The sequence below is a fragment of the Dryobates pubescens genome, chromosome 2, assembly GCF_014839835.1.
Source record: "Dryobates pubescens isolate bDryPub1 chromosome 2, bDryPub1.pri, whole genome shotgun sequence".
Taxonomy (NCBI): Eukaryota; Metazoa; Chordata; class Aves; order Piciformes; family Picidae; genus Dryobates; species Dryobates pubescens.
Genome location: NC_071613.1, coordinates 34,478,766 through 34,501,942, shown reverse-complemented (window position 1 = coordinate 34,501,942; position 23,177 = coordinate 34,478,766). Strand labels below are relative to the sequence as shown.

Sequence of the window (23,177 nt, the reverse complement as noted above, 5' to 3'; positions counted from 1 at the left end):
AGAAGCAGGCTATAGCCTTCAAATGCACCTAAACTGCAGAACAGGGCATTTCTTGAAGCTGAGTAGGAAATGAGCCTGCAGTCCACCTCGCTTCTTGCTGCTGTGGAGGCACACTAAAACCCATTTAACTCACCAGATGCATGGTAGTGAGCATGTGCAAATACGCCCTTAGGGCTGTACTTGGAGCATTATTAAGCTCTGCAGATTTCAGCACCACTTCTGTAGTCAATGCCTTCTTCTCAAGGCTCCAGCTTCTGCTATCAAAAGGTTTTAATAAAAGTTTACATTCTTTCTACTTCTTCAATAAAGCTTGAAGTAGTAAAAGGAACACTGGGTCAGAGAGAAGGGAAATAAACTTTTCATTAGTGAACTAAGAAAAAAACATACTTTGAGACAATTTCACACATTAATTGCCATGTCTTAAAAAAAGGTGTGATTTCCAAAAATCAAATACTTCCATGATAACGGGAAAAAAACTATTAGTTTCAGTTGATAGTGTAAAGGTAGCATTTTAGTTTACATCAGAAGTGATTTTTTTGACAGAAGACTCTGGATTGTTCCTACTTACTGTGCTTTGGATCACATTATAGAGTGATCACAGATTTGCCCTGTTTTGATGAAGTTAAGAAAATGTGCCCCACCAGAGATGGGCATTCAGCCCTGACACCAGACAGAGGTTCTAATCAAAACCTCTGAAATAGATGCATCATGGGTGTCAAGTTCTTAGAAGCAACTTCCTCACTCCACTGATGAGCCCCTTATTTGCCATACTAACTGACATGGATAGAATCACTTAACCCCACCCCAGCCATGCCTCACTGCTCAAAACCAGTGCATGAGTCCAGACAAGCAGGACTGGCCAACCAACTAAAAGAGTACCTGGGTCTGTGCTGGCTTTAAGGAGAATTCTTGGCCATGCCCTCAGGCAGGGCTTTGAGGAACACACAAGCTGTAACATTTCTGCACGCTGCCAAGTGTTTGCAGTCCTTGAACTTGCTGGGGGCTCACACACATTTGCCAGGAGGAAAATGAATGGTGTAACATCAACCATCTTTCCCCACCCCGCCATTTTGTTGTTGTTGTTTAAAACATTGCATGTGTAGATATTCTGCCACACTTCCAATTGTCCTAGTTAGGAAGCCCACATCATCTTCCCACCTTTGATTTTTGGAGAATAGAATAAAATTAGTCATGGCACTGGTTCAGTTACTCACCATCTTTATCGACGAAATGCTCGATCCCTAGAGAAAGCAGCTTCTCTCTGAGCATCATAGTCCAAATCTGCTTGCTTTTCTTGCTGCTTTCTTGCCTTTTTTTCAGCCTAATGAAGAAAATGGATGGTGGTTGATATTTGCCAAGTATCACCCCTCCCTGTTTCTCTCTCCTGCCATACCCCCTACAGAAAAGGTATGCTGAGCTAACATCAGCATTAGCTACTGTTCTTTGGTGACCTGCCCAGAAGATACAAATGGGCAGCAGTAGTATGCGATGGCTCAGGACAGGATGCAATCTGTCATGGTTGATCTCTTTCTTATTACCAGTCCTCTCTGGTAATCCTCCCCAACCAGAATGGGCCAAGTCAGCCTGGAAGGGGCCTCTGTTCTGCTGCTCTGAGAAGAGGCCGATCCCCAACATCTGCACTTGTGGTACACACAGGTTAAACAAAACAAAACACAACAAACAACCAACAAACCACAAAAACAAAACACACGCATAACACGTGTGATGGGTTTCTCTCTCTCTCTTTCTCTCCTACTCAGGAAATCTAGTAAAGAAACACACATCTAGACATACAAGGGAGTTACCAGGTTACAGATCCCCTGTTTACCATTTGCTGGATCTGAATTTTCTGTACTTCCATGCTTGCATCACGTTGGCTTTGTTTCTTGGCCTTCTCCATTTCCAATGAGATGCTATCTGCTGTCATCCACTCATTATAATCCTTCTTACCCTCTGCTTTTTCCTCTCTCTCCTTTTCTGCTTTCATCTTCATCTGTATTTCAAAATACACAAAAAGTTAACCAAGAAGATAGCCTGCTACTTTGGAAGTCATATCTTTTGGCAAAAGCAGCTCTGCATCAATACTCTGATAAGCACAGTCACTGTGGATGGCCAGTGCCCAAGCCCAGGGCTTTCAGCAGCCCTGGCAGATGCGTGTTGTGTGCCCAACATGAAAGTGGGAGAGGGAAAAAGGACCCCAAGAGAGATGTCAGCAGACCCAATGCAGCATGCTGGTGCCCAGGCAGCAGAGCCACCAGCTGTGATATGGCTCAGGCTTCTCAGTTTGAGAAAGCAATGCAGGATCTGGAAAAATTTTTGCACAAATTTACAATTAGAGAATTAGTCTTCCAAGTCTTTTTTTTCTTTTTTTTTAGGATCATCACGGGTACTGCTTTCTCTTTTCTTAAGGAGTTAGTTCTGAGATTAGATGACAAATGTGAGACAGACGCTAAGTAAGAACTTGCACATGCATCCCATTCAAGACAACTGTGGTAGAATCTATAGTGTTTTCTAAAAGGTATTCAGAAGTCCAAGTACATGACAGAAAGAGGAATAAGAACAAGCCAGGTTTCTTACCACAGTTCCTCTGTGTTCAGTAATAGATTCAATGGCAGCTCTTTTTTGTAATTCTTTCTCTTTGTTTTTCATTTGGTATTCATATTCTACCTCTGCAGCTCCTCTAGCAATACGTCGGTCTTCAATCTTACATGCCTCATTCATCTGTGCAGTTAATTGTCCAACAGCTTTGTCCTTATGCTCCTGTATTATCCTACAGGAGAACAGAAGTTACCGTAACAAACCAGGATATCAACTCACAATCACCTAAGACACTGCTCCTCACAGCCAACAATCCTACTTTCAACCCTCAGCAGCACCAATCACTACCAGAACTGGTATGCATTTATTTTGGACTTTCTATTTCTTTTTCAAGTTTAAATTACAGAAAACTTGCTTGCATCTGAAAGTTCCGATTTCACTAACATAAAAAGTGAGTAATACTTGTAAAAAAAAAAAAAACCAAACAAGTTTGAATCCTAGTGTTGAAAACTGTAGCCCCAGACGCACCTATTAGTCTCTACACCTTTTTCTCTTGTCAAATCAGCCATCGTTTCTTTTCCTTTAATATAAGCCTTAATCCGATCATCCTCTTCATCTTCTTTTTGTTTATCTTCAGCTTTCATTTTTTTCTGCTCAGCTACATGCTCCTGTTTAAATGTAAAAGTACTTTAATGTAGAAGAAGGTTTGGGAAACAACATGGGAAAAAAAAAATACCTAGCAAAGACTTACCCTGTAATGAGAGTTTTTTGGTTGCATCAAAGGAGAAGCTACAGAAGATAGAAACCCGAAAGAGAACTCTCATGACCTACTTACTAATTTTACTTTTGTGGTAGTTTGTGACGTGGTTGCAGCCCCAAGTACAGTATCTTTAACTTACATTCTTTCCTCTACTTCTCCACTGGCTCAAACTGTACTGCTCCCATTCTGTGTATCATAGACGCGCACAGACTCTGAAAGGCTCACACAGTAAAAACCTGTAGAACCACAACGATCTGAGGCACAAGGTGTTTTGTAATCACACAGAAACGGCAGTTACAGGTGTGTGTATAGGTTTTATTGCATATACAAGGTTGGGGGGCAGTGGGCTAAGATTTGACTACTCAGGTAAAAAGAAGAATATGGGAGGGAAAGTAAGGTCACAGTGACAGTTCTTGTTTCTCATTTAATTGTCATGTGAGAAAGTATCACCATACCTCTATTTCAGCCTCCCTGCTCAAGGAGGCATAGGGATAGGAGGGGACCAGAAGGTGTGGTAAGTAGTTCTTCACTCATCTTCTAAACATGGTCAATTGTAAAGGGAAAGATAAGTTAAAAAAATACTGTTGTGTTCAGCCTCAGGAAAATAGGCCTAAAAAAGAGAAGGTACATGGAACTCAAATCTATTCTCAAGTCCTGCTGTCTATAGCAGACTTTTTCAATTGTAGATCAGTTGAAGCTCACGTGCAACATCACAACTTTCATGGGGAGGGGCCTTTCTCAAGAGCAGGATAGCACCTGCAAATGGTAGGGTAGGCACATGATCCAATGCTGCTGAAGCTGTCAAGAAAACTCCTGTTGCCAGAAGGCAAATTTATTTGTCCATCTAATGCAACCACTTCATTCCAGGCAGCCAAGGTGAACAAACATTCTGAACTCTCTACTTTCCCATTACTTACATGATACTGCCTCCGGCATTCAGCGTTTTCCCCTTGTTTTGTTTCTTTTTCACTCTGAATTTCCAGTTGGTACAATTGGTACAGTCTCTGTATTTGTTCCCCTTCTCTTTTATCTTCTAGTTTGGCCAGATCAGCCTGATGCTTGTGCTCCTGTATTCTGAATTGGAAAAAAGGGGTTGAAGAAATGAGCAAGGGACTGCATGAAGCAAAGAACAGATACAGATTCTGCATATCTACAGGTACTTTAATACAAAACAAAACACACACACCAACACAACCACCACCACAAACTTTGACGTGAAAATAGTATGTCAGCAATCAAAACCAGAATTGTAGTTTTTAAAAGGTAGCTGTAAATCCTTTGGCCAAAGCTCAGTCCTAGTGCAAGGGCACTGGTTAAGCCTGCTCTAGCAAAAATGATCACCATATAGACTTGAATGCTAGATTGAATTAGATTAGCCTGTTTGATTTAGCCCACTCCCTCTACAAACTGGGAATTTGCCAGCTAGCTCTCTTCCAAGCAGTGCCATGGTATTATGGCCATTATCATCAGCTTGTAATAGCTGGACATGTGACTGATGCTGGGAAAACAGCAATAATGAAGAGTTTTGCCTCAGGGAGAGACAAGCCATTTGCTCTCAGTGCCAGAACACAGACTGTCTCGTTTAAGCCATTAGACATTTCTGGGGCTGGAGAGCTACATAATGGAGGAACCAGAGGGTAGAGAGAGGTGACTAATCACATTGCGAGGGATGATCAAAAACAATAGTTTCAAAGAGTGCCCTGCAATGCCAGGCGGGCACACTGCTCTCGCTGCGGCAGGCCTGGGCACAGGCCTGTTCCTCCAGAGCAGGGTTGACTCAGCTGGGTTAGCCCCCATATATAAACGCCCTCGTGTTCTGCCAGCCCGGCGTGCCACCACACCCATAGTGCGAGCGGGTCGTGGAAACCAGGAATTTCCACGGGAAGTTTTTAAACTTGTATCCCGCTCTCCTCACTGAAGGTCCTGCCGCCACCGGGCCGACCCCACCACACTCACTGTGCCAGCTGCTCCTGGGCCACGGCCCGGCGGTCCAAATAACGGCTGCGCTCCAGCGCTGCTTCTTGGCGGGTAGTGTCTGGCCAGCCGCCGTCCATCTTCGGCCTTTTTTCTTTGCGAGCCGGACGCACACCTAGCGCTCAGCTCTCCAGGAAGCGCCAAACTCTGAAAGAGAGAGAGAGGGTAACGGCCCATCTGTCCCGGGAAGCCGAGGCTCGCTCTTCTACCTCCGAGAAGGAGCAACGGTGGCCGCCGCCACCACCACCGTCATTTCAGCGCGGCTTCAGCAGGTAGCGCCCACGGGAGCGCTCCGGCCGCGTGCTGCTCCGTCTGCTGCTGACCCTGACGGGCACAATAGCATCTACTTACCGGCACAACAGCAGCAGCAGAAGGAAACAGTAGCAGACGGCGCACCGTGGCGTTCTAACAACTTGCACAGCTCCGCCCAGCCCCGCCCCAGAGAGTTGTGGAGCTACAGCGCCCGCTGTGGGAAGGCTTAGCCTGGCCCAGCCTCCTGAGGAGTGGGATCGCGCAGCTACAGAGCCGGTCTGAGTTGCGGTGGTCTCCACAGAGGCCACGGCCCGGCTGCACGCGTGCGGGAGCCGTCCCCTTCTGCAGCTGGCTCGTTTTCCTATAGCGAGCCTGTACCCGGTAAGAGGATGTACCGCGTTCCCTGCCTCTCTCTGTCAGCTCTGAGCTCGGGGTCTTGCCCTGCTGGGTCATCTCCACTCTGCGCGGCTGGTGTTGCGTGATGGCGTGGCCTGGTCTTGCGGGGTGCCATCTCTTACACGTAACCTTCATTTCACTATAGGCTTGCCTGTAGCTGGGGTCGTTAGAAAGTCACTTTTCTCTGTTACTTAAAAAATGGTCCCTAGGGGCGGTTTTCTCGGAAGAAGGCCTTTGATGGCCCTGGGAGCTGGGTGAAGAGATTGGTCATCTCTCCTACTTCTGGCAGTTCCTTCCTTGCCTTGCCTGGAAGAGAATCCCTGAGGAGCTGACCACTGCACTCAGAAAATGAGTATATCCATCTTGCATCCAGCTGGTTTACACTGTAGGGGAGGTAAAACCAGCTCTGCTTGGCTTCCAGCTTGCAGGAATCATAGAATCATTCAGGTTGGAAAAGACCCTTGAAATCGTCAGGTCCAACCATTAACTGTATTCTACCAAGTTCACCACTAAACCATATTGTTAAGCACCATGTCTAGATGGTGTTTAAACACATCCAGGGATTGTGACTTAGCCATCTCCCTGGGGAGCCCATTCCAATATTTGACTATTTCAGTGACAAAAGATTTTGTAATGTCTACCTGTTTTGATTGGGGTTTTCCCAAAAACCCCACCCCAAAATTATGTACAAAACTGATTAAATTATTTACAGGTTTTATTCGGTGGTGAATTCTACAAGGATGCTTATGGGCAACCTTAGTACAATTTAGAGAATTCAGAAAAAGGAAAAGGCTAAGCCACAACATAGCTTTACCCCACTTACAAAATCAGAGGCAAGCCAGGACCTTAGGGAAAGCCGATGAGAATGCCGGTTGTACTCACCAGGACGGAGCAGGAATTTGGAGATAGTCCCTAGGGCTCTCTTCGGTGGCAGACTCCACGACTGCAAGTTTATCATCCAACGTGTGGGTAACGAGGGACAAATCCAAAGGAAAAGGCACCCGCCAAAGTCAAAGTGTCCTTAGACACAGCTGCTACGAGGCAAAACTCGTGTAACAGCACTGTCTAAGCAGTGCAAGAGAAGCCGCACTGCTGGCCTGTTCCAGCCAACAGCCGCGGTTTTACAGCAGGCAGGGAGCAGGACCCCAGGGTAGGCAGGTCCAGTGAGAAGCCAGGTCCGAGTGCTGATCTCTCCAATTTCGCCACGAATCCAGAGCGAGAGAAGAGCGAGTCCAAAATGAGCGCCAAAACTCATCCAAAATGAACGCCAAAATGCGAGTGAGCAGACCGCTTTCTGGTTGCTATTTAAGATTTTCCTAGACAATGTGTCCAATGCCAATACATACTGGGCGCAAAGAACCCAGCCAATCACAGTCCCAGCGCGGGCTTCCACCCACGGGTTAATACATGTGAGGGGCTTCAGCTCCCGGCGGGAAGAATGGGTGCCTTTTTACCTGCCCCCAGGGGGAAGGGAAGGCAATTTCATGCCTTTGTCTTCCCCCATCAAACCTCTGCTGATGGAGGTGGGGGAAAGGGGGTTTGGAGCACCCCATAACACTAGCCTAAGCCTACCCTGGTGCAACTTAAGGATGGTCAATCTTGTTCTATCACTAATTATTTATGAGAAGAGACTAGCACCTACCTCTCTATATTGTTCTCTGTATGGACCTCACATGTGGGGTAGCCTCACATTTTGCTCAAAGTGGGTTTTCTTCAAAGACATTTGCTGCTGGAAGCCAAGCTCAGAAACTTGAAGGCACACAAAAGACTAATTTTCTAAACTACAATATCAGCAAGTATCTTTTGTAAAAATCATAGAATGCCTTGAGTTGCAAGGGACCATAAAGATCATCTCATTCTAAGCCCCCTGCTATGGGCAGGAATAACCCCCTGGTTGCTCAAAACCTCATCCATCTTGGTCTTAAATGCTTCCAGGGATGAGATGTTCACAACTTCTCTGGGCAATCTATTCCTGTGTCTTGTCCTCATAAGAACTTACAAGGAACTTCTTCCTTATGTGTAATCTTTATCTACCCTGCTGTAGCTTACAACCACTGCCTCTTGTCCTATCACCACATGCCTTTGTAAAAAGTCCTTCTGTAGCTTTTCTGCAGGCCCACTTCAAGTATTTTGAAGGCTGCTATAAGGTCATCTCAGAGCCTTCTCCAGGCTGGACAGGTCCAGCTCCCTCAGCCTGTCCTCAGAAGTGCTCCAGCTCTCTGATCATCTTTATGGCCCTCCTCTGGGCCCTCTCTAACAGATCCATGTCCTTCTTGGGAACTCCAGAGCTGGACACAGTACTTCAGGTGGGGTCTCAGCAGAGCAAAGGAGCAGAATCACCTCTCTTGACCTGCTGGCCTCTTTTGATGCAGCCCAAGATATGGTTGGGGTTTTTGGGCCTCCAGTGCACATTGCTGATTCATGTCAAGTGCCTTATCAACCAGCACCCTCAAGTCCTTCTCCACAGAGCTGCTTTCAATCCACCCATCACCTAGCTTGTATTTGTGCTTGGGATTGCCCCAACCCAGGTGCATGACCTTGCACCCAGTCTTTTTGAACTTCATAAGGTTGTCATAGGCCCACCTCTCCAGCCTGTCAAGGTCCCTCTGGATGACAGCCCTTCCCTGCAGCATGTTGACAGCACTACGTAGCTTGTTGTGGTTGGCAAACTTGCTGATTTTTTTTAGAACTTGTACCATGCATTTTATAATTTGACCAACCAAGTCGAGCTGCTGGGGTGGGGGCTGGAACAGAAGATTGTGCACCACAAAGCAAAGTTTTGGATTGCTTGGACTTTGTTTCCAGTGGACTCAAAATAGGGGATATCCTGTTTAGACCCTAGATTGGTAGTGGAGTGACTCATAGGAAATGCTACCTATGTCCAAGGCAGGAACATGATGGTAAAATTTCAGCAAAGAAGCTAAGCATAAGCAGTGAGATATGTTTGTGACTGGTGTTGGAGAGCAAGTCTGCTGAATAGTGAGAGAAAGAATTTCAGATCAGCATCTATTTACTGCAACTTGAGTCATTGTTAGTCTTTTTTTTGAAAGAACAGTGCAACTATATTGTCTCTTGTTGCCAAGCTCTTTCTGTAATAGCAATTTACAGCTACATTGAGGCCCATTTGCCTCCTGTGTATCTTTTCAAATCACATTTATATTTCCTTTTAACTAATTTATAGCATAACATTCATTTTACAGAGGTAGTTGCAAAATGCTAACTTCTACATGTATTAGGTTGGTTTTGCTTCCTCTAGATTCTGTAAAGTTGTTTTGTTTTTTTCCTATTATGGGGAATACTTAACTGGAAGTAGGCTAGTGGAAAGTGACCTTTTGCACTAGGAGTTCATACCCCAGGCCTGAAGAAGCTGGGATAGTGTTTTTTATTTTTTGAACCATGAATAATACAATGGTAATAGTGAGATTTTGGTTTGAATGGGTTATGTTGATGGTCAATTAAATATTATGTATTGCTGTCTCATGTTTAATTAACTTTTATGGAATATCAGCTGGGGATTTTTGAGACAATAACTGGTTCTCTGGCAATTTGGTGGGTGGTGGTTGTTGTTTTCATTTGGGGTTTTTTGTTTGGTTGGTTTGTTTTGGTGTTGTTGTTTGTTTTTTTGTATAATGGACTTCTGGTTTCATAGTGTATATTTGATGTAGATCATTTACATTTCATCTCTGCCCATAAGGTTCAAAAATACATTTTTTGTCTAAACCACATGGAAACTGCTTCTGTCTGGATAGTCTTAATGTTATTTAATGTTTTTAACTTCTTGAGCAGTATCACAGCTACAGCAAGGTAACTATGTTCCAGCACCATCCTGTGCTTGGTAACTAGTATTTATTTCTTCTCTTCCTCTGGAAGATGGCCCATGTCCAATTCCTCTTCCAGCTTTGGATGCTTTGAGAAGAGGGTAAAGATGATGTGTAGTCTTGGACTCTGATTCAATTACTTGCTTTGCATATCTCTGAAATTCATGCTCCTTACAAAGTGCGATATACTCTCTCTGAGCATTGTAGTCCAAATCTGCTTGCTTCTCCTGCTGTTTTTTTAATTGCTTTTCAGCCTGATGAGGAAAAGGGAATAAAAAAGCTCAGTATTTTTTTCACAATATAACTATCCCTTGAAACATAGGGTAACAGCTTACAGGAGATCTGCAGGGATGTTAGCTGATACTTGGCAAATATCATCCCTCCTCACTTCTCTCCTCTACTGTACCACCCCCCAAAAGGGTACATTGAATAGTTGAGTGAACATCAGCATTAGCTGCTGGTCTTTGGTAACTTGCCCAGAAGATAAAAGAAGGTAGCAGCAGTATGTGATGGTACAGGATAGGATGTGATACATCATTGCCAACCAGCCCTGACTCACACCACTGCTCTGAGAGGAGGATGGTTCCCAGCATATGTGGAGCATACATGATTTAAAAATTACAAAGCAAACTAACAAAACCCCAAAGAAAACTTCCTCTCAAGCCAGAGCTAGTGCAGTTGGTTTAGATGTGTGTTTCTTTCTGAAGTGATTGACAGGATACAGATGCCCTGTTTACCATTTGCTGGATCTGAATTTTCTGTACTTCCATGCTTGCATTGTGTTGTCTTTGTTTCTTGGCTTTTTCCATTTCCAGGTAGTCACGGTTCTTTTCCAACAATGCATGATACTCTTTTTTACCCTCTGCTTTTTCCTCTCTCTCCTTTTCTGCTTTCATCTTCATCTGTATTTCACAAAATACACAAAAAAAAGTTAACCAAGGAGATAACCTGCTAGTTTGGAAGTCATACCTTTTGGCAGAAGCAGCCCTGTATGAGTACTCTGATAAGCACAGTCACTGTGGCTGGCCAGTGCCCAAGCCCAGGGCTTTCAGCAACCCTGGCAGATGCGTGATGTGTGCCCAGCATGGAAGTGGGAGGGGGAAAGAGGACCCCAAGAGAGATGTCATTCTGATCTGATGAAGCATGCTGATGCCTGGCAGCAGTGCCAGCATCTGTGATCTTGGACAGGCTCTTCAGCTGAAGTAAGGAATAAGAACAGGCAAGATTTCTTACCATAGTTGCTCTGTGTTCAGCAATAGATTCAATGGCTGCCTTTTCTTTGGCTTTTTTCTCTTTGAGTTTTCTCTCTTGCTCAGCTTCTTTTTTTGCAATTTCTGCAGCAATAAGATCATCTTCTCTCTTTAATGCCTCATTCATTTGTGCAGCTAATTGGTTAACGATTTTGGTCTGACGTTCCTGTATTAATCTGCAGAACATGAGCTACCATAAGGTACCAGGGTAAACATCTGGGTCTACCTGAAGCATTTTTGCTATCAAATTCAGCAATCCTACTTCTAGTCTTCTTGCCATGCAGACTGGCCTGCCCACCCTGTTCTTGTTGGTGTTTTGGTTTTTTTTTTATTACCTGATGTAGCAAGTACAATTTAGAAAGTACCTTTCTATTCTAATACTGAATTGGATCATTCAGTGAGGACTCTACCTAGCATCTTGACATCACTGGAGAAATGTTAGAAGTATGGGCCAGAAGCAGAAAGAGAATGAACCTCACATTGGCTCAATGGTGGTGTCCTGCTGGAACTCTCAATGTTGAATTAGTAAACCATCTTCCCTTAATAATAGCCTGATGTAATTAATTAATATAGATGCCTACTTAAGAAGTCAAATTATTTTTCTTGACCTAATTTGGGGAAAAGCAACTTAGGTCCCAAAATACTTTTGTTGAAGATTTTAATTGTCTTTAATTGTTGAGGAGGTGGAGGCTTGGAAGCCATATGGAAAATTACTGTTCCAAACACACCGGCATAGAGCTTTGCATTTATCTAAGTCTTTGCACTATGAAGGGCAGAGAGATTGCTCCCTTCCACACCTATTACTAAAGAACATAGGAAATAATTTCCTTTTTTCTCCTGAATTCTCTACTCTCCCTGTCAGTAGGGTAAAATTTCTAGAATGACTGTGGTTTGTGTCATCATCCTGAAAGATTTTTAAATTGCTACAGCATGATTTTTTAGTTTATTTAGAATTCATACTCTCATTTTATACCTACCTATGCATTTCGGCTTCTTTCTTTTTTATCTGCTTGGCAATAGTTTCCTTTGCTTTAAAATGAGCTTTAATCCGATCATCTTCTTCCATTTGCTTTTGTTCCTCTAATGCTTTGATTATTTTCTGGTTAGATAAATGCTCCTGCATGGGCAAAATAGTCCTGATATAAGTGATGAAGTTCAGAAAATCTGGGCCTAGGGCAGCAACTTTAAAGAACTGCACTCTATTCTCTCCATGTGTCTTTCAAAAAGAGAAGAGAGGGAAGGGATCCTCAGTACTTTTCACTTACTTCTGCCTCCCTGTTCATGCATGAGGGAGGACCTACTAATAGGACTGTGCAGCCCCCACCAACACATACACAGACCATGCTGCTCCTGACCACCTCATCCAAAACAATCCCAGTCTAAAAGCTTAATCCAAATCATAGCTGAAAAGGAGTCTTCTATATTTTTGTGCAAAAAGACAACTGTCCTTTGCATGCTGGCCACAATGGTTCTGAGGCATTTCTAGAGATGAAGAAAGAAGGCAGCAGGTATTGATTAAATTTTCAAACCTCTCAAATCATAAAATGAAAGTCAAGTTAAAAAGGCACTGTCATGCTCAGTCTCAGACTATTCTGACTCATTAACAGAGAAAAAATGGGTTTAAACCAGAGGAGATATGTGGAGCATTTTTAAATCAGTTTTCAAGTCAAGAAGAATATTTCTTGATGTCTAGAGATTTTAATATTTTTTACATCATAAACAAGTCAAAGCGCACAGGGCCAGTGTCCTTCCAAACAGGAGAAGGCATATGCTGCAAGAAGCCTTTCTCAAAAGCACAGAGGAAAGACATGGCCTGCAACTGTCAGGTTAGGCATATGATTGGAAGCTACTGAAGCTGTCAGCAAACTTCCCATTGCCAGTAGGTCCATTTAGATATATGAATGCTTTTGTTTCACTCCAGGCAGGTGAAACAAGAATTTTAAATTCTCTGCTTTGCTATTACTTACATGATACTGCCTCCGACATTCAACTTTTTCCTCCTGTTTCTTTTCTTTTCCTCTCTGAATTTCCAGTTGGTACAATTGGTACAGTCTCTGTATTTGTTCCCCTTCTCTTTTGTTTTCTAGCTTGGCCAGATCTGCCTGATGCTCGTGCTCCTTTATTCTGAATTGGAAAAAAAGTAGTTGAATAAGTGAGCAAGTGTCTGCCTGAAGTAATGAACAGATAGAGATTCTTCATAACCATAGAAGAATGTGGTTCTTTGAATTGGAAGCGGGTAGAATAGGGCTACCGTTGTAATAATGAGCTGCATGGTATACTTACAGTTTATAGTCTACTGGTAGCAAGTTTTAGCTGAGTGACTCATTAGCACCATTACATTCATAATGTTCTGACCTACCACTGCTGGACTCTCAGTGAACAAGATTTCTCCAGTAGGTCCCACCATATCTATGCTCCTCCTTCCGTGTGTGCAGACAGCAGCTTAAGTTGGTAGCATTCTGTACTAAGTTCTGTGAGAATTTGTGTTGGACATGGAATATGTGAGACAAGACCTTGAACCCTTCCTCTGCCTCAAGGAGTTTGTTTTATTCTATCAGACTATCAGGGCCAGTCATATAACTACCACTGGGGATCCCTCCTTAAGGTTTTTGGGAGACCTGAGAGAGGAAATGGTAGCGGCAGTAGTGATGTGTTCTCTCTAATCTAGTCATAGGCAAATGGAAAATCTGGTCAGACTTTTTCCTTTTCTGGAACAAAAGCTGAGTTAAAATACACTTTCAGTAACTTTTGACTAGTGATTTGGCTAAAACCTCTTCAATGCCTGACAGGTGATACTGTGTGTGGACTGACAACTAAAAGACAGTGCCTATCACAGCTCTTCCATTTGTGCAAGATCTTTTGCAGCGCTGAATTTTTCTTTTAAAGTGCCACACTTGTGAATCAAATTATTAGCAAATTTCTGTAAAAACCTTATAGAATGTATTTATGGGAAGATAATTTAAATTAAAAAAACAAGGTTGCTTTTGATTAATTATTACTTACTGTTCCAGCAAATCTCTGCGTAGTGCCTTTTGATTCATATAACGCTGATGTGCCTTTTCTCGCTCTCTAAGAATAGCTTCTTTATGTTCACATTCCTTTTCTTCATCCTTCTTTCTGTTAACATCTGACTTTAACTTTTTAAATTCAACTTGAGCATCTCTTTCTTTTAGGACCTCACTAAGTAGAAGTGCACTCTGCAAGAAAACATTTACAGTAATTAGTGTGTTCAGAACATTCAGTACAATTTGAATTTAAAAGCAACAAGTTGTCAACAAACATGTAATCCTTTCACTCTTTCATTCTGATAGTGCAGGTAGGTTTTTGCACGATCAATAGCCTCCTTCCGTTTTGCTGCTTGGAACTGTTCTTCCTCCAAATCAAGTAACTTTCTTTCTTCCTCTTCCCTTTCTTCACGTAATTTTTTGGCTTTAAGTTTCTGTTGTGCCACACCCTACAATGCAGATAAAATTAGAAATTAGTATTTAAAGCCCATGGATTAAAAAGATCTAAGCCATTCTGAATGGCTGAGGGGGGTTTTAATTTTGCATTTTATATTTAATTTAAAAAAAAAGAAGGTTGATGTCAGATATTAAATGTATTTAAAAGTAACTTAAAAGCAAATATCAAGCAAAGAGAGTACAGTTAGAAATGTTACTCTTGAGTGGTTTTGCATGTATGAAAATAAATCCCCTTATTTACAAATGAACCTTGTACTTACCATAATGGTATTGGGCCAGCCTTTTACAGCAGCTTTGGAGCGTAAGTGCATTTCTTCCCGTTCTTTCTTCTCAGTGAGTATGCGTGCTGCTTCTCTAGTTGCTCTATCAAGGTCGTCCTGAATCCTTTCCCATTCTGCTTTTGGCAATACAATTACCTGATGAAGATCTTCATTTGGAAGAAAGTACCCATCTAGAACATTATTTTCTTCTAAATTATGTGGTGCTGTGCAGAGGGAAGAAAAGACACTGAGGTTGCTATCAGAAAATTCTATGTTCAAACTTGTATCAAGATTGAATTCTTGTGTAGTAACAGTGTTAAGTTACATTAGTATCCATTATTCTTCCTAACCCATACACCAGAGCTAAGACAAGGTATAGGTATCTGTTGTCTAACTGTGGCCATGTACTTGGCCTGTGGCTCTGGGAGAATATTGGTAAAGCTGTTCCACTGGCTGGATGAGGCAGCAGTCTGGGCACAGGTCATGCCTTGCTACTCCTGTTCTGTGCAGTCATCTTAGTCACTAAAATAGATCTGCTGTAAAACAGTTTATTGATTTGTTGGAAAGATTAGCAGTTCTTTGTTGAATTAGGCTTACATACACATGTGCATGCATAAATACAGCTTTTCTAATGATCACCAGGTTTTGTGTAATGCCATTCAAGCTGCCACCAGTATTTTTGAAGGAAATGGCACTCTGGAGTGGTGTCCCGTTAGAAATTCTTGTTCTGATTGGCAGATCACTGACATGCCATGTCTAAACTGTAAGGAAGCCTTCTGATGTCTGCCTCAGGTGAAGCTGTTAATCTCTCTGATTTATGACCAGGCCTGGTCTTCTCCCTGTGTCGCAAGGTAGCCTTACCAAAACTAACAATTCACTGACACGTCTGCTTTCTATAGACAGGGACCTGCCAGGCACGCAGTTCTTCTCTAGCTACGGCTGTGGGAAGATCCTGCACTGCTACCGGTTTCAGATTAGCTCTTTCTAGGTAATTCGTAGGGAGAAACAGCCTGCCTGGCTGGCTGCAACTGGAAGACCAGGGGCGTGTTTTGGGGAACCACCTTGCACACCGGGATAAGGAGCATCCCTACAGCCTCCCGGAGCTGGCGCGGTTACAGACTCTGCACCGCCCTCCCCCGATGCCCACAGGGGAGGCTCCACTCACGGGCTAGTTGCCGCCGCCGCAGCCTGCCGCGGGGGAGCGCGGGCCCCGCCGCCGCCATCGCCCGCGCCGCGCTTCCTGTGTACGCGCGCTGTTGCCGGGCAACCTGGAGGTCAGGGCCACGTGACGGCGTGGACTTGCGGCACGTGCCGAGCAGCGCCGGGACTCCCGCGGAGGGAGCCGGAAGCGGCGCGCGCGGCGGTGGTCGGAGCGGTGGGGCCGTGTGGGGGCGGTAGTGTTTCGGCGTGGGGCTGCCGGCTGCGCCTTTCTGCACGGGCTTTCGGGCTGCCGCCGAGACCCCGGTCCAGTGCTGCTGGCCAGCTGCCCTCTCTACGCCAGCCCCTCGGGCTGCCGCGGCCCTCCTGCCGGGGCGGCCGTGGTGCTTGACCAGCCGGGGCAGTCGTTGCGCTGCGGACTGGCGGCGGCGGCAGCAGCAGCGGCAGCAGCAGCAGCAGCAGCAGGAGCAGCATCTAGTGAGCCGCTTAGGTGGCTGCGCGGCCTGTTGGCTGGGGCGCTGGCCTGAGTGGCGCCGGGTGCGGTGGAAGCGGCAGTGCTCGTATTAAGGGTGTCGGAAGACTTGCCTGCGAGAGAACGGCGTTTAGCAACAGATGAGGTGCCTCCTTCTCCCAGGATTTCCGTAGCCCAGAGGTGGGCTGTAGGTACTGAATTTGTGTGGGACTACCGCAAGCAGATTGATTTTGTTTTTTCACATCCCCAAATGGCAGTATTTTCGTTGGCTGCGTTGATTTGGTGTATCCTTACTAAAGAGACTGGTTCCATCTGTCCAGTAGTAGTTTAATTTTGAAATGTATCATAAGGTGCTTTGCCAGGAAAATCCTGCTTTGCTTGTGTTGGCAAGTGAGATGAGGAGGGATTCAGAACTGTTGGTCAAACTGATAGTGCATGAGTACTGGAAGACTGACTTTGTGTTACCAGTTATTAGTAACTATACAGCATAAGTTTAGGTATTTTAATGTTGTCTATTTTAAACAAAAGTGTTATACTGAACTGAAACTTTGACCTTTACAGACTGCTTTTTTTGCTTCAGCACAACTTCCTTTAGGTGTGGTGGCCATAAATAGTGTACTTTGTTTAGGTATTTGCCCTACACAAGATCTTGGTTGGCATTTAGTGCTTTTGTTTATATAAATAATTTTGTTTTGTTTTGGAAACTATTTTCTGCCAGCTATGAAATTTCTGCTGGTTTTTGATTTTGACCATACAATCATAGATGAAAATAGTGATACTTGGATTGTGAAATGTGCTCCTGAGAAAAAACTCCCTAACGGATTAAGAAACTCCTACCAACCAGGACATTGGACAGAATATATGGGCAGAGTCTTTGTCTACTTGGGAGAGAATGGCGTCAAAGAAGATGAGATGAAAAGAACCATGACAACGATTCCTTTCACTGCAGGAATGGTTGATCTTCTGGGTTTCATTGCTGAGAACAAAGAGTTGTTTGACTGCATCATTGTTTCAGATTCTAATGCAGTGTTTATTGACTGGATTTTGAAAGCTGCTGACTTCCATAAGGTGTTTGATGAAGTGTTTACAAACCCTGCAGCATTCAGCAGTACTGGCTACCTTACTGTGCAGAACTTCCACACTCATCATTGTTCAAAGTGCCCTAAAAACCTTTGCAAAAGGAAGGTTTTAAAAGAATTTCTAGATGAGAAGTTGGAGCAAGGAGTATGTTATGCCCGAATTGTATATATAGGTGACGGTGGGAATGACTTATGTCCAGTAACGTTTTTGAAGAAGGATGATATTGCTATGCCCAGGCAGGGGTATACCTTGGCAAAAAAGCTTTCTCAGCTGGCCCAAGATCTCAATCCTGTAGAATGCTCTGTTCTGGTTTGGTCATCTGCTGCTGACATTATGTCTTATCTGAAACTGCTTACAAAAGAATAATTCCAATGATAAAAATAAACTAATATAGCTATATTTTATCTTCCTGGGAGAGAGAAACTGCATGTGTGTAAAAGCACAAAATTGTAAAATTGGGCTGTTATCTGAACTTAATTTTTTTAAAACACAATATTAAACTGTTAATGTTCAATGTTGGCTATACAGGCCTGTCAGCCTTACCTAAGTGCCAGGCAAGATTATGGAACTGGTCATCTGGAGTACAATCACACAGCACTTACAAGATGGCCAAGGGATCAGGCCCAGCCAGCATGGATTTAGGAAGGGCAGGTCCTGCCTCACCAACCTCCTTCTATGATCTCTTTCTATGATAAGGTGACCCGCCTGGTGGATGTGAGGAAGGCTGTGGACTTCAGCAAGAGCTTTGATACCATCCCCTGCAGCAAACTCCTGGCCAAGGTGTCAGCCCATGGCTTGGACATGAGCACTCTGTGCTGGGTTAGGAACTGGCTGGAGGGCCAAGCCCAGAGAGTGGTGGTGAATGGTGCCACATCCAGCTGCTGGCCAGTCACTAGTGGTGTCCCCCGGGGATCAGTGCTGGGCCCCATCCTGTTCAATATCTTTATGATGATCTTGACAAGGGGATTGAGTCCATCATCAGTAAATTTGCAGATGACACCAAGCTGGGGTGTTGATCTGTTAGAGGGTAGGAGAGATCTGCAGAAGGACCTTGACAGGCTGGACAGATGGGCACAGTCCAACAGCATGAGATTTAGCACATCTGAGTGCTGGGCTCTACATATTGGCCACAACAACCCCATGCAGTGCTACAGGCTGGGGTCAGGGTGGCTGGAGAGCAGCCAGGCAGAAAGGGACCTGGGGGTACTGGTTGATAGTAGTCTGAATATGAGCCAGCAGTGTGCCCAGGTGGCCAAGAAGGCCAATGGCATCCTGGCCTGTATCAAGAGTGGTGTGGCCAGCAGGAGCAGGGAGGTCATTCTGCCCCTGTACTCAGCACTGGTTAGGCCACACCTTGAGTACCGTGTCCAGTTCTGGACCCCCTCAGTTTAGGAAAGATGTTGAGTTGCTGGAATGTGTCCAGAGAAGGGCAACAAAGCTGGTGAGGGGTTTGGAGCACAAGCCCTATCAGGAGAGGCTGAGGAAGCTGGGGTTGCTTAGGCTGGAGAAGAAGAGGCTCAGAGGAGACCTTACTGCTGTCTACAACTACTTGAAGGGAGGTTGTAGCCAGGTGGGGGTTGGTCTCTTCTCCCAGGCAACCAGCACCAGAACAGGAGGATACAGTCTCAAGCTGTACCAGGGGAGGTTTAGGCTGGACGTTAGGAAGAGGTTATTCACGGAAAGAGTGATTGGCCATTGGAATGGGCTACCCAGAGAGGTGGTGGAGTTACCATTACTGGAAGTATTTAAGCATAGAGTGGATGAGGCACTTGGTGCCATGGTTTAGTTGATTAGATGGTGTTGGGTTGTATTTGTGTGTCAGATTGCCCCAGGTGTAGGACCTTGTTCTTAAACTAAGCTGACTATGAGCCCAACCCCTAATACTTGACCCCAAACCCCAATGGCCTAACCCTAAGGGCTAAACCCAAACCCTAGTGATATAACCCTACCCCTAACCCTAATGGATAAAACTAATCACCTAACACTAACCCTAATGGCCTTACACTAGTGACCTAACCCTACCCCTATCCCTAACCTTAATGGCCTAATCCTAACCGCAGCTGTAACCCCAAATGACTAACACTAACAGCCTAACCATAACTCTAACCCTAATGGACCCTAACTGTAACCCTAATGGCCTAGACCTAACCCTACATATTCTGACATAAGTGGAGAAGGGGAATTGCAATAGGATTTGTCCTTCCCCTTGCCCTAAGCGTTTACCAACTACATAACTGTTCCACGTGCTTAAGGGGGGGAGTAGGATTAGTGCACAAAAGAATGAAATTCCTTAGTACAGGACATTAGGTGCCAGGAGCATGGTTGTGGAACTCATGGCTTTTATACTTCTTTGATCAGGATAGCTGCTTGATTTTGTAAGTTATTTGGTATGCTTGTAATCTGGTTTGGTCTGAAGATGCATTTGTACTTTAAATATACTGAATATTTTACCAAACAACATCACTTTTTAACAATTTGTATTGCTTTGTGTTATAAAGACAATAAAAAGTTACAGTCACTGACAAATGCCACACAATTTATTCTGCTGGCCTGCTGTGTCATCAGGCACTGGTTCTTGTAAGGGCCTGGACAGCATGAACACAAGTGTAGATGTTAACCTTTGGATAACCTTTGGATAACCTTTGGATAACATGCCAGTCAGACCCTATCTTTTCTGGAGAGCAGTAAGGAGATTGCTGTTGTTGTAAGAAAAGTCACTTTCCTATTCTACTGGCCACTGCACTGACAGTGCTGCTACCACTCTAACACTGGTTTGGTCTTCTGTGCTGACATCTCCAAGACAGCCAGGTGCTTCTTTCTTGATGGGTTTTTGTTGCAATGCACAGGCCGCACAAAGTGGTGCTTACACTGAGTTCACCTATTCATTCTTGTCCATATCTATACTGTAATCATCACTTACAGGCTAGGAGGGAACATCCATGTCCATTTTAACTTTTTAACAGAATTTTTCTGTCTAAATAGTTTAAGGAATTGTTTGTGAGTGTGCATTCCTTGCCATTCAGTGAGATGAGCCCCAAGAGTTGGTTTTTGCTTATAGAAGTATTATGTCACATGTAAGTGAAGTGATGTATATCCATGCCAAATACTTTTGTTTTTACAGTCCCACAAATGGTCCAGAATGTTGACGTGGTTTGCTATGAAACTGTGTGTTTTAGTTTAAGTGTTTTAGTAACTAAGATACTGGTCCAACTTTTGTAGTGCTTTGATTGCAGATTTCTGAGGTGTAGCTCAGCAGCCTGCAGTTGCTGGTAGTGGTCTCCTGTTTTCTGTGCAGTACTGTTTTAATTTTCTCACTGACTGTTGTTGCTACATTCCTTTTCTCAGTTGAAGGTTTTTAGGAGTGGTCTTGCCTGTTTTCAGGCTGGTAGTATAAGAAGTGATAAATTAAGATTTTATTTGAATACTTCCTTGTAAATAGTCCTGCTTTTAGCCGTTCATTATTTTAATTAACTGTAGAGATCTGCTTTGAACAGTCTGTCTAAGATATGCAGAATAATATACTTGAATTCTCAGGAGCATTGCTTTAATGATAGATACTTGCTAGTTGCCTGAGATGTTTGTGTTTGAGACCTTACTCTGTCTTGTGCAAGGGCACAAAGACAGCGTATGAAAAACTGGTAGGTCTCAAGCTGTGGGAGATTCAAATTGTCTGATTTACAGGTCCTACAAAAGAATAGTAAGAGCTGTTGCATGGTACAATTTTGTATGGTTACATTTTTTGGCATGTGTCTCCTCATAGTTTAACTTCAGCTGGTAACTAAGCACCATGCAGCTGTTTACTCACTCCTTCTTCCTCCAGGGAAGAACTGGAGCAGGGGACTAAAACTTGTGAGTTGAGATAGGCAACAGTTTAAGAACTAAAAATGTAATAATATTAAAATATAGTAGTAATAATAATAAATAATAAGAAGGAATATAACAAGAAAGAGAAGTAAACCATGAAGACAAGTGATTCATAGTGCAGTTGCTCATCTCTTACTGACTGATGCCTAAGCAGAGATCTGCCTCTCCTGGCCAGCTCCCCAGTTTGTGTACCAAGCATGATGTTCTATGGTATGGAATATCCCCTTGGCTAGTTTAGGTCAGCTATCTGGGCTGTGCTCTGTCCCAGCTTCTTGTTCACCTAATCACTGGCAAAGCATGGGAAACTGCAAAGTCTTTGACTTAGGACAAACACTGCTTAGCAACAACTAAAACATCAGTGTGTTGTCAACATTATTCTCACACTAAATCCAAAACACAGCACTGTACCAGCTACTAAGAAGAAAATTAACTCGATCTCACCCAAACCCAGGACAGTGTTTTACTCTAGATGTGCTGCTACATGTTACCACTGTTGTAACATGCTGTACGTCTCTTCTGTTGTTTTCAGAACTTAATAGTGAGGCTGCTTGCTTTCAGTTTGTCCACAGATCTGTTACTGGTTTGTTTGGTTTAGTTTTTATTTGTTGTGTTTTAGTTGTTATTTGTCGTGAGAGTGGGAAATAGTGTGAAATACATCATCTTCATGCTCAAAAAGGGGTGCTTTTTGTGGCTTTGAAGCAGCTGAGAGTAGATTAATCAAAGACGACTACTTGAAATATCAGCAATTGTGAACTAATTGAGTCAAGAGTAGAGCTGATGCTATTTGCTAGTCAAAGTGAATGCTGGAGACAGAAGAAATTTTTTTAGTTCCAATAGGTAGCCGTTATACTACTCATACGAGGTCTTGGCATTTTTGTTCTCTTCTGTTAAAAGGAAACATTTCTGAAGTACCAACTGTTAACAACTTATTCCACATTTGGGTGTAAGGGTGTCTTCAAATGATGAAGCTAGTTTAAGATAATAACCTACCCAAAAGAGAAAAAGGTCCTGGGAGGGAGATGATTTAGGTAAGTAAGTTATGAAAATGAATGCATAATGGTAGGCATAAGTGTGTATAGGAAATTTTCTATATGGTAATGGGTCTGCTGTCATACACCAGCTACTATGAAATGTACTTAGCCTTAGTATTATGTGCTAGTAGGATAGCTAAAACCTGGAAGAAGCTCCTGCTTGTCCATAAGAAGCTGATAAAATTGAAAGTGCAAAACTATAGCAAAACAAAGCTGTTGGCATGGGAATATATAAACAGGGTCAGGACTGTACAAGGGAATGCTTTATAAAAAGAAACTGAGTAATGTAGCTGAGGCAGTGGCCTGGGTCAAATACTACTGCTAATTCCCAGACTACACTACAAAACTCTGATTTCCCTAGCTAACAGTGTATCAAGAGCAGTTGAACAAACAAAGGGAAGGATATATGAAGGGTTTGTTGGTTGGTGGAGTTTGTTTGTTACTACACAAAGGCCAATGGCAAGTCTGAATCCTGTGCATTTGAGGAAGGATGTCAGAGGTATGTCCATATACACTTTCCAGTTCATGCTTCTGGTGAGCATTGGGGAGAAAATACCACCAGTAATCAAAAGGAAAAAAATATATACTTTTTAATCTGTGTAGAGCAGGAGCTCTCCTAATTTCTCCTTTTGTGTAATAATAACAGATATCCCCCTCCTTTTGATTGGAGAAATCTCTGCTGGTTCTTAAAATCCTGCAGAGCTCTGGCACAGCAGGGAGAGCCTGGATGTTGGATCCAAAACATCCAAACCCTGCAGCAGGTGAAGGAGAGAGCACAGTTCTTCACCCTAGAGGATGCTCTGCTTCAAATACTTCTACAGGTTTCCATTACAGGAAATGTTTTGCCAGCAAAGAAAAAGACT

The 23,177-nt window shown here is 43.6% G+C and overlaps 3 protein-coding genes across 3 annotated transcripts; 1 reads left to right on the top strand and 2 right to left on the bottom strand.

Annotated features, from left to right (window-relative positions):
* LOC128898711 (cilia- and flagella- associated protein 210-like) lies at positions 1-4,446 on the bottom strand. The gene is made up of 6 exons (XM_054174739.1): positions 4,216-4,446; positions 3,067-3,206; positions 2,578-2,770; positions 1,829-1,993; positions 1,215-1,321; positions 1-330 (listed from the first exon to the last, which is right to left on the bottom strand). Exons 1-5 carry the CDS (start codon positions 4,444-4,446, stop codon positions 1,220-1,222), a joined length of 831 nt encoding a protein of 276 aa, XP_054030714.1. The 3' UTR covers positions 1-330; positions 1,215-1,219.
* A 5,231-nt stretch (positions 4,447-9,677) lies between these two features.
* Positions 9,678-14,927, bottom strand: CFAP210 (cilia and flagella associated protein 210). The gene is given in 8 exon segments (XM_009905516.2): positions 9,678-9,992; positions 10,476-10,640; positions 10,972-11,164; positions 11,966-12,105; positions 12,956-13,112; positions 13,992-14,185; positions 14,269-14,442; positions 14,710-14,927. Coding segments are annotated over 8 exon segments (1,389 nt in total). The 5' UTR covers positions 14,761-14,927.
* A 1,633-nt stretch (positions 14,928-16,560) lies between these two features.
* PHOSPHO2 (phosphatase, orphan 2) lies at positions 16,561-18,049 on the top strand. Its single transcript, XM_009905488.2, has one exon. It carries the CDS (start codon positions 17,060-17,062, stop codon positions 17,783-17,785), a length of 726 nt encoding a protein of 241 aa, XP_009903790.1. The 5' UTR covers positions 16,561-17,059; the 3' UTR covers positions 17,786-18,049.
* The last annotated feature ends 5,128 nt before the right edge of the window (positions 18,050-23,177 follow it).

Coding starts and splice junctions, on each gene's coding strand:
- LOC128898711 (XM_054174739.1), bottom strand. CDS start 4,446: ATGCAGAATCTGTATCTGTTCTTTGCTTCATGCAGTCCCTTGCTCATT. Junction 3,207..4,215: donor AATGCCGGAGGCAGTATCAT/GTAAGTAATGGG, acceptor ACATTTAAACAG/GAGCATGTAGCTGAGCAGAA. Junction 1,322..1,828: donor AAATTCAGATCCAGCAAATG/GTAAACAGGGGA, acceptor TTTCTTCATTAG/GCTGAAAAAAAGGCAAGAAA.
- PHOSPHO2 (XM_009905488.2), top strand. CDS start 17,060: ATGAAATTTCTGCTGGTTTTTGATTTTGACCATACAATCATAGATGAA.